This window comes from Macaca thibetana, chromosome 13 (genome assembly GCF_024542745.1).
Source record: "Macaca thibetana thibetana isolate TM-01 chromosome 13, ASM2454274v1, whole genome shotgun sequence".
Classification (NCBI taxonomy): domain Eukaryota; kingdom Metazoa; phylum Chordata; class Mammalia; order Primates; family Cercopithecidae; genus Macaca; species Macaca thibetana.
This window is the reverse complement of record NC_065590.1, coordinates 35,951,128-35,963,104: the sequence shown is the minus strand read 5'-3', so window position 1 is coordinate 35,963,104 and position 11,977 is coordinate 35,951,128. Positions and strand designations below refer to the sequence as shown.

General features: G+C 51.3%; 1 protein-coding gene across 2 annotated transcripts; it reads left to right on the top strand.

The window, feature by feature from the left end:
• The first annotated feature begins 726 nt into the window (after nucleotides 1–726).
• On the top strand, nucleotides 727–11,565 carry NAGK (N-acetylglucosamine kinase). 2 transcript variants are annotated; one of them, XM_050754497.1, is made up of 10 exons: nucleotides 727–1,356; nucleotides 3,156–3,240; nucleotides 3,395–3,493; nucleotides 4,333–4,474; nucleotides 5,288–5,398; nucleotides 6,129–6,241; nucleotides 8,590–8,677; nucleotides 9,478–9,575; nucleotides 10,457–10,535; nucleotides 11,242–11,565. In XM_050754497.1, the coding sequence occupies exons 1-10, from the start codon at nucleotides 1,328–1,330 to the stop codon at nucleotides 11,430–11,432; spliced, it is 1,035 nt and encodes a 344-aa protein (XP_050610454.1). In that variant the 5' UTR covers nucleotides 727–1,327; the 3' UTR covers nucleotides 11,433–11,565. The 2 variants fall into 2 exon arrangements, with proteins under 2 accessions (XP_050610454.1, XP_050610456.1); XM_050754499.1 differs by having other exon boundaries at nucleotides 727–1,485.
• The last annotated feature ends 412 nt before the right edge of the window (nucleotides 11,566–11,977 follow it).

Genomic DNA, 11,977 nt, shown 5'->3' with positions numbered 1-11,977 from the left:
GTCAAGGGGGACAGAGTTCGACCGGCGACAGGCCAGCTGATTTCCCCTAAGAGATGCCAAGGGCAGCTGACCGCCCCTCCTGGCCCGTGAAGCTGCTCCCTGCGGGCCGAGAACTGCCAGAGGAGGCCCTCAGGAGCCACAGCTCTCCCTGACCTGGCCTGTATTTGCACCCCTAGGGATCCCATTCCCTTTCCCGACGCACTGCAAGGAAAGGGAGCGGAATGGGGGTTGAAAGGCAATACAAAACTTGTAAAGCCGTAACTGCTAGTTCTCCCAGTAGCCTATGTCCCTGCAAACATCCTCCACAAGAAGTAAACTGGAGGCCGGGTGCGGTGGCTCAAGCCTGTAATCCCAGCACTTTGGGAGGCCGAGATGGGCGGATCACGAGGTCAGGAGATCGAGACCATCCTGGCTAACACGGTGAAACCCCGTCTCTACTAAGAAATACAAAAAATAGCCAGGTGAGGTGGCGGGCGCCTGTAGTCCCAGCTACTCGGGAGGCTGAGGCCGGAGAATGGCGTGAACCCGGGAGGCGGAGCTTGCAGTGAGCTGAGATCCGGCCACTGCACTCCAGCCTGGGCGACAGAGCTAGACTCCGTCTCAAAAAAAAAAAAAAAAAAAAAAAAGAAGAAGAAGTAAACTGGGTGGGTAGTAAGAGGTAAAGGCTCCCTCCTCAGTGCTGCCGGGACCGCCTGGGGGGCTTGTCTCTGTTTAGTTCCCAATTCCTCCCGGATCCCTACATTCACACGAGCGCAGGGCAACAATGTGAGCGTGTGTTCGTGTGTGCCCGTGTGACTCGCCATCGCGTGGCAGATGTTCGGTTGAACACTACAGTAATTTATGTAACAGGCTTATGAGCGCAGGTCCCTGAGCCCACAGCTTCGCGGGGGTCTGGTCCAGCGTGCGTCACAATCTACGTGGCCAAGAGCAATGCGCACGCGCAATATAACGCGGGGCTGCCAGCAACTTCCGGGCGCTAAGGGGCAGGCAGGGCAGTGACGTGTCCTAAGGGTCCGACGGACCTAGATACCCCTCTTTGGTTCCTCCTCTTGGGATTAGTGTCCATCTCTGGAAGCAGGATCCAGGAAGACGGGAGGGGCCGCTGCGGACCGCAGTCGCGCGACCCGGAGGAGACGCCACCCTGAGGAACTCAGCGATCCACAACTCCTACCGGCGCCCCGCCCCGCCCATGCGCACGCGCACTGGGCCGTAGCTGGCTGCGCGGGAGCTTTCGGGACACGGGGCGGTGCCCAGCCAGCTGGAGGGCTGGAGGCGTCAGGCGGGGAGGGAAGCAAACGGCGGGACCAGCGGCGACGGTAGCAGCAGCATGGCCGCGATCTATGGGGGTATAGAGGGGTGAGTGCCGCCCGGCTGAGGGAGCCTGGGCCCGAGGGTGGGGCGGAAGGCCGTGGCCAGGCTGGCAAGCTGGTGGCCTTGAGCCACGGCGTCCGGGCACTTTGGTCGGCGGGACCTTGCGGAGAAGAGGTGTGTGCACGCGCAGGGGCGCCCTGCAGCGCGCGGCCGTATGCCTTACGGGGACTCTGCGTGTGCAATAGCCACACCCCGGGTGGGGGATCCTTTGTGTTTCTTGGCGGAACCACGCCCCTTTCTCCCACGAAACACCCACTCAGCTGTCTTCAGCTGGGGAAGCAGCGCCTTTTTCCTATACCTGACCTCGGACAGAGTTTTGCAGAACAGGTGTCAGGTGTGAAATTGCTGAGAGGGGGCAGGGTGGGGAGTGGGAGTGGGGGTGGGGAAAAGCGGAGCAGAGATCTTGGTTGGAGGTTATCCGGGAGCTGGAGCAGCTGTGAGCCAGAGTTCTAGGTTGTCCTGATGTCTGAAAAACACTCCATCCCTGTTGGCCTGCCATGCTGCTTTCACTAGATTGCATTTTTCTGCTCAGAAGCTTGTTTACTGAACTTTTTGTAATAGTTCTGCCCCTGGGTATGACTATGGACAAGATATTTACCCTCTCTGGGCTACATATGTGCAAAGTGAGGATAGGGATAAATAAGATCGCTGCGTCCCTGTCAGTGGCAACAGTCTGTGAATCTGAGTGTGTCAAATCAGGGAATAATGGGGGTGGCTGTCCTCTCAGCCAGAGCACTGTACTTTCGAATCTGTGATTGTTTTCACTTTCCTGGCAGCCACACCCCACTGCTGATTCACAGACTCTACAGTCTTTTCCCATGAATTATTAGGAATGGTCTTTCCCATCCTGGATCTGTAGCACTTAAAAACAAAACAAAACAAAACAAAAAAAACAGTATAGAAGTCTGCATTCATCCTTGTTATAGTCATCTGTAAGATATGACCCGTTTCTTCCAGTTCGTCAAGACATTCTTTTGGATGTTGAATCTGCCAACTCATGTATTAACTACCCCCTTGAAATTTCATGTCCTCTTTGAGTTTGATGAGCGGTCTTCAGTGTCCTCTTCTTCCATTCCTAAAAGTAATGATCAATAAAGAAACATATATCCCACCACCACAGATCTCCCTGTGAACTATCGTGACCCCCCCAGTAATCAACATTTGAAGGTTTACTTGCTTAAGTATGTATGAACTCACCCTGTCATGTGATCAGCATTTCTCGCAAAGGTGTCTTAAAGACACCTGGATCTTGAAAGGCAGTCTTTAGCTATTGTGAAGGAAGCAGAGAGATGTGCCATTTTTCTTAGGAGTGTTTGCTGAGCATTGCCCGTGCCAGCTCCTGTGCTAGTGCTGAGAGGGTAAGTGATCAGGAGCTTGACCCAGTGGAACTTGAAGTCTAGTAAGAGGTGGACACAAAGCCTCTGAACACACTCTTCATACAGAGGAGTCCTTAATAACTTTAGAGGCACTGTGAAGGTTTGACTAATGGAGACTTAACTAATTCGTGGGGGTGGGCCACACCTCAGAAAAGGTTTCAAGGACTAGGTGAAGTATAAGTAGAGTTTTGCAGGATAAAGACATCCTAAGGGAAGAGGAGTGAGAATTATGTTTCAGTTAAAGAGCACGCAAACACTGAACCATAGAGGCGGGTTTGGGAGTGGTGATTGAGTTTGTTGAAACTGTGTCTTCCATCACACTGGGCTCTGCCAGTGTGGACAACACAAGCTTAGTTCTCTCTGCGGGTTTTTTCTGAGCAAGACCAAGTGCCCTCTTGTGTTCTGTAGGGGAGGCACACGGTCCAAGGTCCTTTTAGTCTCGGAGGATGGGAAGATCCTGGCAGAAGCAGATGGACTGAGCACAAACCACTGGGTAAAAACCATACTGAGGGGATCAGAGGGCTTGGTTCTGATTTTATTCTCTGTAATTCCTGTTGAGGTGGTGGCTGGGGCTCATAGAGCAGCCTGTAGGGGCAACGTAGCTTCTGTAAGCCTTTGTAACTCCTTCTTCCCTTGATTGGGGCCAGCTGATCGGGACAGACAAGTGTGTGGAGAGGATCAATGAGATGGTGAACAGGGCCAAACGGAAAGCAGGGGTGGATCCTCTGGTACCGCTGCGAAGCTTGGTGAGTCTGGGGTGGAGCCGGGGAATTCAGCCATCAGTGACACTGAGACAGCTAGCAAGTTTGAACTAGATGAGTTTGATGACTGTAGAGGGAAGGACCTCCAAGACTTAGTCCCTGGTGTCGAAACCATCATAATCTCACCCAGTCTCATGGCTTCAGTTGCCACCTACAAACTACAAGTGTGTTGGAAGAGCACAGGCTTTGGAGAGCTGCCAAGACCTTGGTTTGAATCCCAGCTTTGCTGCTTAGTATCTGAGTAACCATGTGTAGGTTACTTACCTTCTCTAAGCCTCAGTTTCCTCATTTGGAAAATGTGGATAGTAGCTACCTCAGAGTTGTTGGGAAGGTAAAATGACATGATACATTGCAAAGCGGTTAGTATAGAGCCTGACCCGTAAGCACTCATTAGATGTTAGCTATTATTACTCCTGCTTCAAATCTTTCTCCCAAGTTGCAGTAGCTCCAGCCACTCCCTGGACATACATGTGGGATGTTCTGCAGCCATGGGCAAACCCCATGTGTTCCAAACCAAACTTACCTCTCCATCGCCCCTCACCTTGCCCCGCTGCCTGCTCTTTCTGTTAAGAGCACTACCGCCCTCCCAAGCTCCAAAGCTGGCATTGTGGAATCCATCTTTCTTCTGTCCATCCCCAGTCCAGGTTGTTCTTATAACCACAGCCTTCCGAGGGTTCATTGTGTGGGGTGAAAGGAGGACGGGCTGGGTGAGCAGGGAATGGCCAGATGGGGAGAACAGGAATCAGGCATCAGGACGGGGAGGGGGTTGAGAAAAGAGCTGGGGCTGGGGCTCTGCACACTTGCTCACCTCCCACGTGGCCTAGGGCCTATCTCTGAGCGGTGGGGATCAGGAGGACGCGGGGAGGATCCTGATCGAGGAGCTGAGGGACCGATTTCCCTACCTGAGTGAAAGCTACTTAATCACCACCGATGCCGCCGGCTCCATCGCCACAGCTACACCGGATGGTGAGGAAGTGGAGGGAGGGGTGAGAGTGAGAACTGGTTTTTTTGGGAAAGCCCCCTAGATACAGCTGACAAAACTTGTTCTGCAAATATCCAGAAGGCAGCCTCTCTTATATTCCCCTCGACTCCTTCAGTAGTTTAAGTCTTTGCCAGAGCAAGGACCAGGCAGCAGGAGGGAGGGCAAGAAAGGTCTCTTGATGGGAATCAAGGAGTGGAGTCAAACGTAACTCCCCTGCAGATGAGGGAACCCCTGGAGGCCGTGTGGTGAGGAAGGCAGACTGTGGAAGCTGTCAGTGCTGAGGAGGAAGTGGGGTGGCCCTGTGATAGTGTAAAGAGTGTTGGTGTCATGGGATTGGTGTTTGAATCCCAGTTCCTGTTTTGCCTGCTATACCATGTTGATGAAGTTCCGAAACTCTCTTGAGTTTCCGTTTCCTCATCTATAAAATAGAGGTAGTTGTATTCATAAGATGGTTTAGGGTATGAGTGAATATCACTGAGAACAGGTCTAGCACAATCTCAGTAAAGCAAGTAGAGTCACTGGAAAACCGGCTGGGCAAGAAGCCGCATTCCCTCTAAGAGGTGCAGGCTTGCATTTTTCTTTGTCCCCCTAGACAAGGGCATTATGGGATTGGAGTTTTTCTAAGATCCAGGCCCTCACCCTCAGGCAGGAAACTAGCTGGGCCCTGTTTTCTCCTCTATAGGACTGGGTGGTGATCGCTTGCCTGGGGCTGGTTTCTGTCCTGTCTTTCCACAGCAGCAAGCTGTTGCTCTGTGCTAGGCCTTGGCCGCACCGAGCCTGCTATTCCCTTTCCCCAGGTGGAGTTGTGCTCATAGCTGGAACAGGCTCCAACTGCAGGCTTATCAACCCTGATGGCTCTGAGAGTGGCTGCGGTGGCTGGGGCCATATGATGGGTGATGAGGGTTCAGGTGAGCTCACTGACTGGCCCAGCTCCTCGTCCTGGATCTGCCCCTTCCTTCATTCCCTGTCTTTCTCTCCCTACCCTTGGCTCACGGAGCCCTTGGGGCTTCCTGGGGACAACTCCTGAACCGGCCATTCCATGTGCAGGATCATGACTGAGATCATAGAGGTGCAAAGGCTGGACTAGCTGCTGACCCTGCTCTCCAGCAGTGACTTGCACCCAGGACTCAGATTCATCCCTCAGCACAGGGGCCTGCCTGTGTTGACTTGCTGTCCTTAGGGAGGAGTTGAAACTGAGGGTAAGGCCATAGATGCCAGGAGATGGCATACCAGTCTGCTAGGGGAAAGGGTGTAGAAGCCCTTCCCACCATCACCGCTCTCCAAGTAGCATGTGTATATTTTCACAGGGGCCCTTGAGGTCCAGTTCATGGCAGTGACTCCAGTGGTATTTGTGACAACAGACTGACCTTGTCTTATCCTTGGGTAGCAGCTGGTGTGACACAGCCTCACCTATTCTGTCTTCTCCCTCCAACTTTCCCTTATTTTGGTCAGTCAGGTACCATTTGATTAGAGACCTCCCCACCCCCTCTCCCACCCTCTGCCACCCCTGGCTGGGAATCAGGAAACCTAATCTGTATAAAACTCAAGCAGATCACTAACCTGTCTGGATCTGAGTTTCCTTCCTCATGAGCTCAGGGTGACTGCTCCCATCTTCTTAGCCCTCTCTGCTCCCTGCAGCCTACTGGATCGCACACCAAGCGGTGAAAATAGTGTTTGACTCCATCGACAACCTAGAGGCGGCTCCTCATGATATCGGCTCCGTCAAACAGGCCATGTTCAACTATTTCCAGGTACTCCTCCTGCTCCCAGGAAGCATGCACACCTGGGGTAGGGCAGTGAATCACTCCAAGTAAGAGTGGATGCAGAGGAGGGCCTGGGCGGGTGGGCAGGAAATAGGATGAGCTGTGGGTCTGAGTTGCAGGGTGAAGTCGTAGGTGAGGATGGTGCATTTTAGGAGGTGCATTCTAGGACAGGGTGGTGCATTCTAGGAGGTACATTCTAGGACAGGGTGGTGCATTCTAGGAGGTGCATTCTAGGACAGGGTGGTACATTCTAGGAGGGTGTCAGTCATGAGGAAGGGGTGGTTTGGGGACAAGTGATTAGGCAGACTTCATTATTGGGCAGCTAGAATCTGCTGGGAAGTGAAAGCAGATGGCGTTCTAGGCTAGAATGAAAAGTTCAGGGTGAGGTCGGAGGGCAGAGACAGCAGGTAGAGTATGAACGCATGCACTGGGCTGTGAGCTGCCTCTGGCCTGGAAGGGTCAAGAGAGCCCCTGAAGAGGTGGACAGGGAGAGTTCTGGGGGAGATGCATCTTCCTCCCCAGGGCACTGGAGATTGACTCCTCCTTGTTTGTGCCGTGTTCTTTTGTGGTAAGTTAGGAAACACCTGCCTTTAGCAGAACCAGAAGTAAAAGGCAGGAGAGAAGGTGAAAGGGAGAGGACAAGGTTGTTGAGTTTATTTGATAGTTACCTGTGAGGCCCAGTTAGTCTTCCTCTCCAGCCATTTAGGTGGGCTGGGGCTGGGGCTGGGACCAGGACCAAGGAAGGAAAATAGAGATGCTGGGAAGTAGGGCCTAGATTATCAGGGCTGAGGGACTGATGATGAAAGAGGAGCCCCGGCTAGGCCAAGGTGAGGAATAGGAGGGGACCAGGCAGAGAAATCACTTGATGAGCAGTTGTCATAGGAGGTGCTGTTAGTAACTGTTAAGCTATCCCAACTCAGTCAATTGGTTCCAAACTCTACTGATAGGTCTGCTGCTCCCTCTTCTATCCTTTAGTCATTCTTATAGGGTTGTTACAAAGATCAAATGAGATAGTATATAACATGCTTACTACATTGCTGTAGGTGCTCAAGTTTTACCACCCACTCCCTCAGACATTTAATTAAAATGTATTCTGGGCCGGGCACGGTGGCTCATGCCTGTAATCCCAGCACTTTGGGAGGCCGAGGCGGGCCGATCACAAGGTCAGGAGATCGAGACCATTCTGGCTAACTCGGTGAAACCCTGTCTCTACTGAAAATACAAAAAATTAGCCAGGCGTGGTGGCAGGCGCCTGTAGTCCCAGCTGCTCAGGAGGCTGAGGCAGGAGAATGGCTTGAACCCGGAAGGCGGAGCTTGCAGTGAGCCGAGATCGCGCCACTGCACTTCAGCCTGGGCGACAGAGCGAGACTCTGTCTCAAAAAAAAAAAAAAAAAAAAAAAAATGTATTCTGGGGGACGGGTACGGTGGCTTACACCTGTAATCCCAGCACTTTGAGAGGCCAAGGTGGGCGGATCACTTGAGGTCAGGTGTTCAAGACCAGCCTGGCCAACATGGTGAAAGCCCGTCTGTACTAAAAATACAAGAATTAGCTGGATGTGGTGGCGGGCACCTGTAATCTCAGCTACTCAGGAGACTGAGGCAGCGAATTGTTTGAACCTGGGAGGCAGAGGTTGCAGTGAACTGAGATTCGCACCACTGTACTCCAGCTTGGGCGACAGAGGGAGACTCTGTCTCAAAAAAAAAAAAAAAAAAAGGATTCTGGGGAACCGTTGGTTCCTCAGGACCTTAGAGGTGTCAAAGATGTGTAAGTTTGTTGGGATTGGAAGGACATGCCTTCTGTGGTCAAATAAGTTTTGGGAGAAGCAAATTGATTTCTTGATTGCAGGACTTCTTAGAGCCTTTAATTTGCTAATGTGCATTGTGACTCCCCAAGGGAGAGTTACAATATGCAATATTCCTTAGATTCCTTTGACCAAAGAAATCTTTTCAAGAACATCCCAACCCAGCTACTCAGGAGGCTGACGTGGGAGGATTGCTTAAGGCCAGCCTAGGTAACAGCAAGACCTTGTCTCTAAAAAGGAAAAAAAAAAATTACAAAAAAAAGAACAGCTCAAGAAACTACAAGAAACACTTTGGTGAACACAATTCTGTTCTCTGTGCTGCCTTCAAACTAATCTATAAGAAAAATGAAGTCCATGTTAGAGAAAACAAATAACTTTTCTCAAATGAGAAATCTCAAATCCTTGTACTTTGGAGTTAAAAAAAAATTATTCTAGCTTTTCCAACAGTAGAGACATTAGGAAGGCCAACTTTGGTGGGCAGATTGGGATTTTCTTTTGCTTCTGATGACTCTCTTGTGCCCTTTCTCCTCTCAGGTGCCAGATCGGCTAGGAATACTCACTCACCTGTATAGGGACTTTGATAAATGCAGGTTTGCTGGGTTTTGCCGGAAAATTGCAGAAGGTACTGGAGGTGGGGTGGGTTTTATGTGGCTTTGTTCTTCAAAGATCCCTAATTGGGAGATTGAATGGGGTTCAGACAGGACTGGACAACAATTTTCCTCTCACCGAGTGACCTCAGTTCTCTGCTACCACTGGCCTTGGTGCTGGTGGGCCTTGGGGTGGAGGCAGAAGGGCACGTGGGTTGTATTGACAGTTTTGTATTACCTGTGTTTTTCTCTTTAATAGCTGTCATGGCTTGTGTAGGCTGTATGCCTGTTTCTGAGGAATTTATGAAGCAGTTGTCCTTTGGACAAATCTATAACTTTTTTTTCCTGCCAATTATACTCAAAGAACTAGGGTATTATAGAGATGTTAGGCATATTTTGTTGGGTGTCAGGAGATGCTGAACAGAGGGCTTGTATATCTGTACATTGCTCTTTCTCCACTGTAAGGTTCATCCTGCCTTAATTTGGGTTCCTGCAGCCTCACGACATTCTAGGGCTCTCTTCGATCCTGCTGGACTGAGTCCCCTCTAGAAAAGAGCCAGGAACAGGCTAACCAACAACAGATTGTTAGAAGTGGGTGGAGGGCACTGACAGGAGTCCCATCCAGCTGTTCATCTAGGGTCCTGGGTCCCCAGAGCTGTTTGTCAGTGGAGACTTGCTTCTCCACCTGCCACGAGGCAGGCATCCATCCTGCAGTAGAGTCCTGCTAGCTCAGGATGCTCCCATGGTGGCTGCCTTGCAACAGAGAGAGAATAGCCCAGGAATGGCAGCTCCCTCATTTCTCACCAGTTCCGTTCTTCCATTCTCCCTACCCCAGGTGCTCAGCAGGGAGACCCCCTTTCCCGCTATATCTTCAGGAAGGCTGGGGAGATGCTGGGCAGACACATCGTAGCAGTGTTGCCTGAGATTGACCCGGTAAGTTGAGGTGGGAGTGAAGGTGGGGAGCTGCTGGGCGAGGGGTGGTCCTTTCCCACTGGGGATGGGACTATCCCATCAAACCCTGTGTAAATTAGATACTATTTTAAATGAACTTAGGGTCTGAGAAACATTCTGCAGAATGTCTGTAACAAAAAAGTTCTTTGGTCAAATGCCCACCTCTGTAATTGACCTGTAATCTGTATTTATATATTGTGTATTGGTTTAATGTATGTGTGTGTGTGCTGTCCCCTGTCTTTTTTTTTTTTTATTTTATTGTTTATTTTTTTGAGACACAGTCTCACTCTTGTCAGCCAGGCTGGAGTGCAGTAGCGCGATCTTGGCTCACTGCAGCCTCTGCCTCCCACTCCACCTCCCAGGTTCAAGTGTTTCTCGTGCCTCAGCCTCCCCAGTAGCTGGGATTACAGGCGCGCATCACAACGCCCAGCTAATTTTTGTATTTTTAGTAGAGACAGGGTTTTGCCATGTTGGCTAGGTAGGTCTTAAACTCCTGACCGCAAGTGATCCACCCACCTTGGCCTCCCAAAGTGCCAGGATTACAGGCATGAGCCACTGTGCCCAGCCTGTCCCCTTTTTTTCAGTTCATTTCAGTTCAGTCATGTTTCTGTTAATTTCCCTCACTTCTCTCTTTCCTTCCTCTCTATTGTTGCTCAACGCTTTTTCCTTCCTCTTCTCTCCTTGGCCTTTCTGAGTCTCTCCTATTTTCCTCCTTTTTTTTTTTCCCTTTCCTGAGTCTATCTACTGTTTCTTGGCTTGAGGGTGAGTCACCAGGATAGGGTGGGTTGCTCATAGGAGACTCCCTGCTTCAGCACTGGAGAGGCTAGGTTGGCCCCCGTATCCATTTTCTGCTCTCCACCTAGGTCTTGTTCCAGGGCGAGATTGGACTCCCCATCCTTTGCGTGGGTTCCGTGTGGAAGAGCTGGGAGCTGCTGAAGGAAGGTGAGCCTGCGGGGAGGCTGGAAGGGCAAGGGCAGGGGACGGGGCTGGAAAGGAGGTGGCCCAGGAAAGCTGCTTGCCCCAGAGAGAAGCTGCTTCCTGGACCCTGAGGCCTAGACAGGCCACTGATGCTCCCATCTAAGGCCCTCAACCTCACTCTGCCATTGAGCCCTTTAATGACGTCCCATCCACCTTCCTTGAACTCTTGAAAACATATTTTGTTCCAAATGATTTATTGAATCACAGCCACTTTTTAAAAGTTAAAGACAGATCAAACTTAAAATTGGAGCACTGACTGGCACGTGATAACCTGTGGGGACATCCCTAGTCAACATAATTCTAGGCGGAAGAAAAGAGGCCTGGCTGCTTAGCCCTGGCAGCCTTATGCCAGGCAGTTGGATGGTTTCCACTGGACATTCTGAAGTAGCTCAAGGACTCCCATTCCTACCATGGAGTTCCTGGCATTGGGTCCTTTGGAGCTGAGAGGAGGACAGGCCCCCTGTGCTGCTGGCTCCAGTACCCACGATTTTTCAGGCTCCAATACCCAAGTACCCAGTGCACCCTGTGTGCTGGGGACTTGGCATGTAGGCCCCTCCAGCACCTCTACAGGAGTACCTCAGGGTCTGGGCGTCCTTGTCTCTCTTCCTTCCTGGCCCCCGTACAGGTTGCTGGTCTCCTCTTATCTCTGTCCTTGTGTTCTTCCCTCCAGGTTTTCTTTTGGCGCTGACCCAGGGCAGAGAGATCCAGGCTCAGAACTTCTTCTCCAGCTTCACCCTGATGAAGCTGAGGCACTCCTCCGCTCTGGGAGGGGCCAGCCTAGGGGCCAGGCACATCGGGCACCTCTTCCCCATGGACTATAGCGCCAATGCCGTTGCCTTCTATTCCTACACCTTCTCCTAGGGGGCTGGTCCCTACTCCACCCACTCCAAGCTCAGTGGACACTGGGTCTGGAAGGAAGGAGTCTTTTGCTTCCTTTCTCCTTTTTACAAAAACAAACATAGAAGAAAATAAACGCACTTTATCCACTCCCCAATTGGACTGCATTATCAAACACACATGCTGTGTACACCCTCAGTGCACCTGCCAGCAGATATCCCGGAGCCTAAGGAGTGGATTTAGTCCAGGGTTTAAAGCCCCGCCCCCAGGTGCTGGGCCGGTGATCTGCATCCACTCAGCATGCACTTGGGCGGATAATTTATCTGCGTGCTACCCTTCCCCCCACATTACCACACATATGCACTATGTGGCTGCCAGTTAATCTGTGACCTGTTTTCTCCTGTCGTGTCAAGTGGGTAACGATTCCTGTGTGACCACAGTCACCAGAAACAAGTGTTCGCCATGCAGAACATCACAGAGAGTACCTTAGGCATATCACACCCTCTCCTGAGACTCCCAGCAGGATTTAGGGGGAAGGTACAATTCTAGACTGGGGGCATCGGAACCTC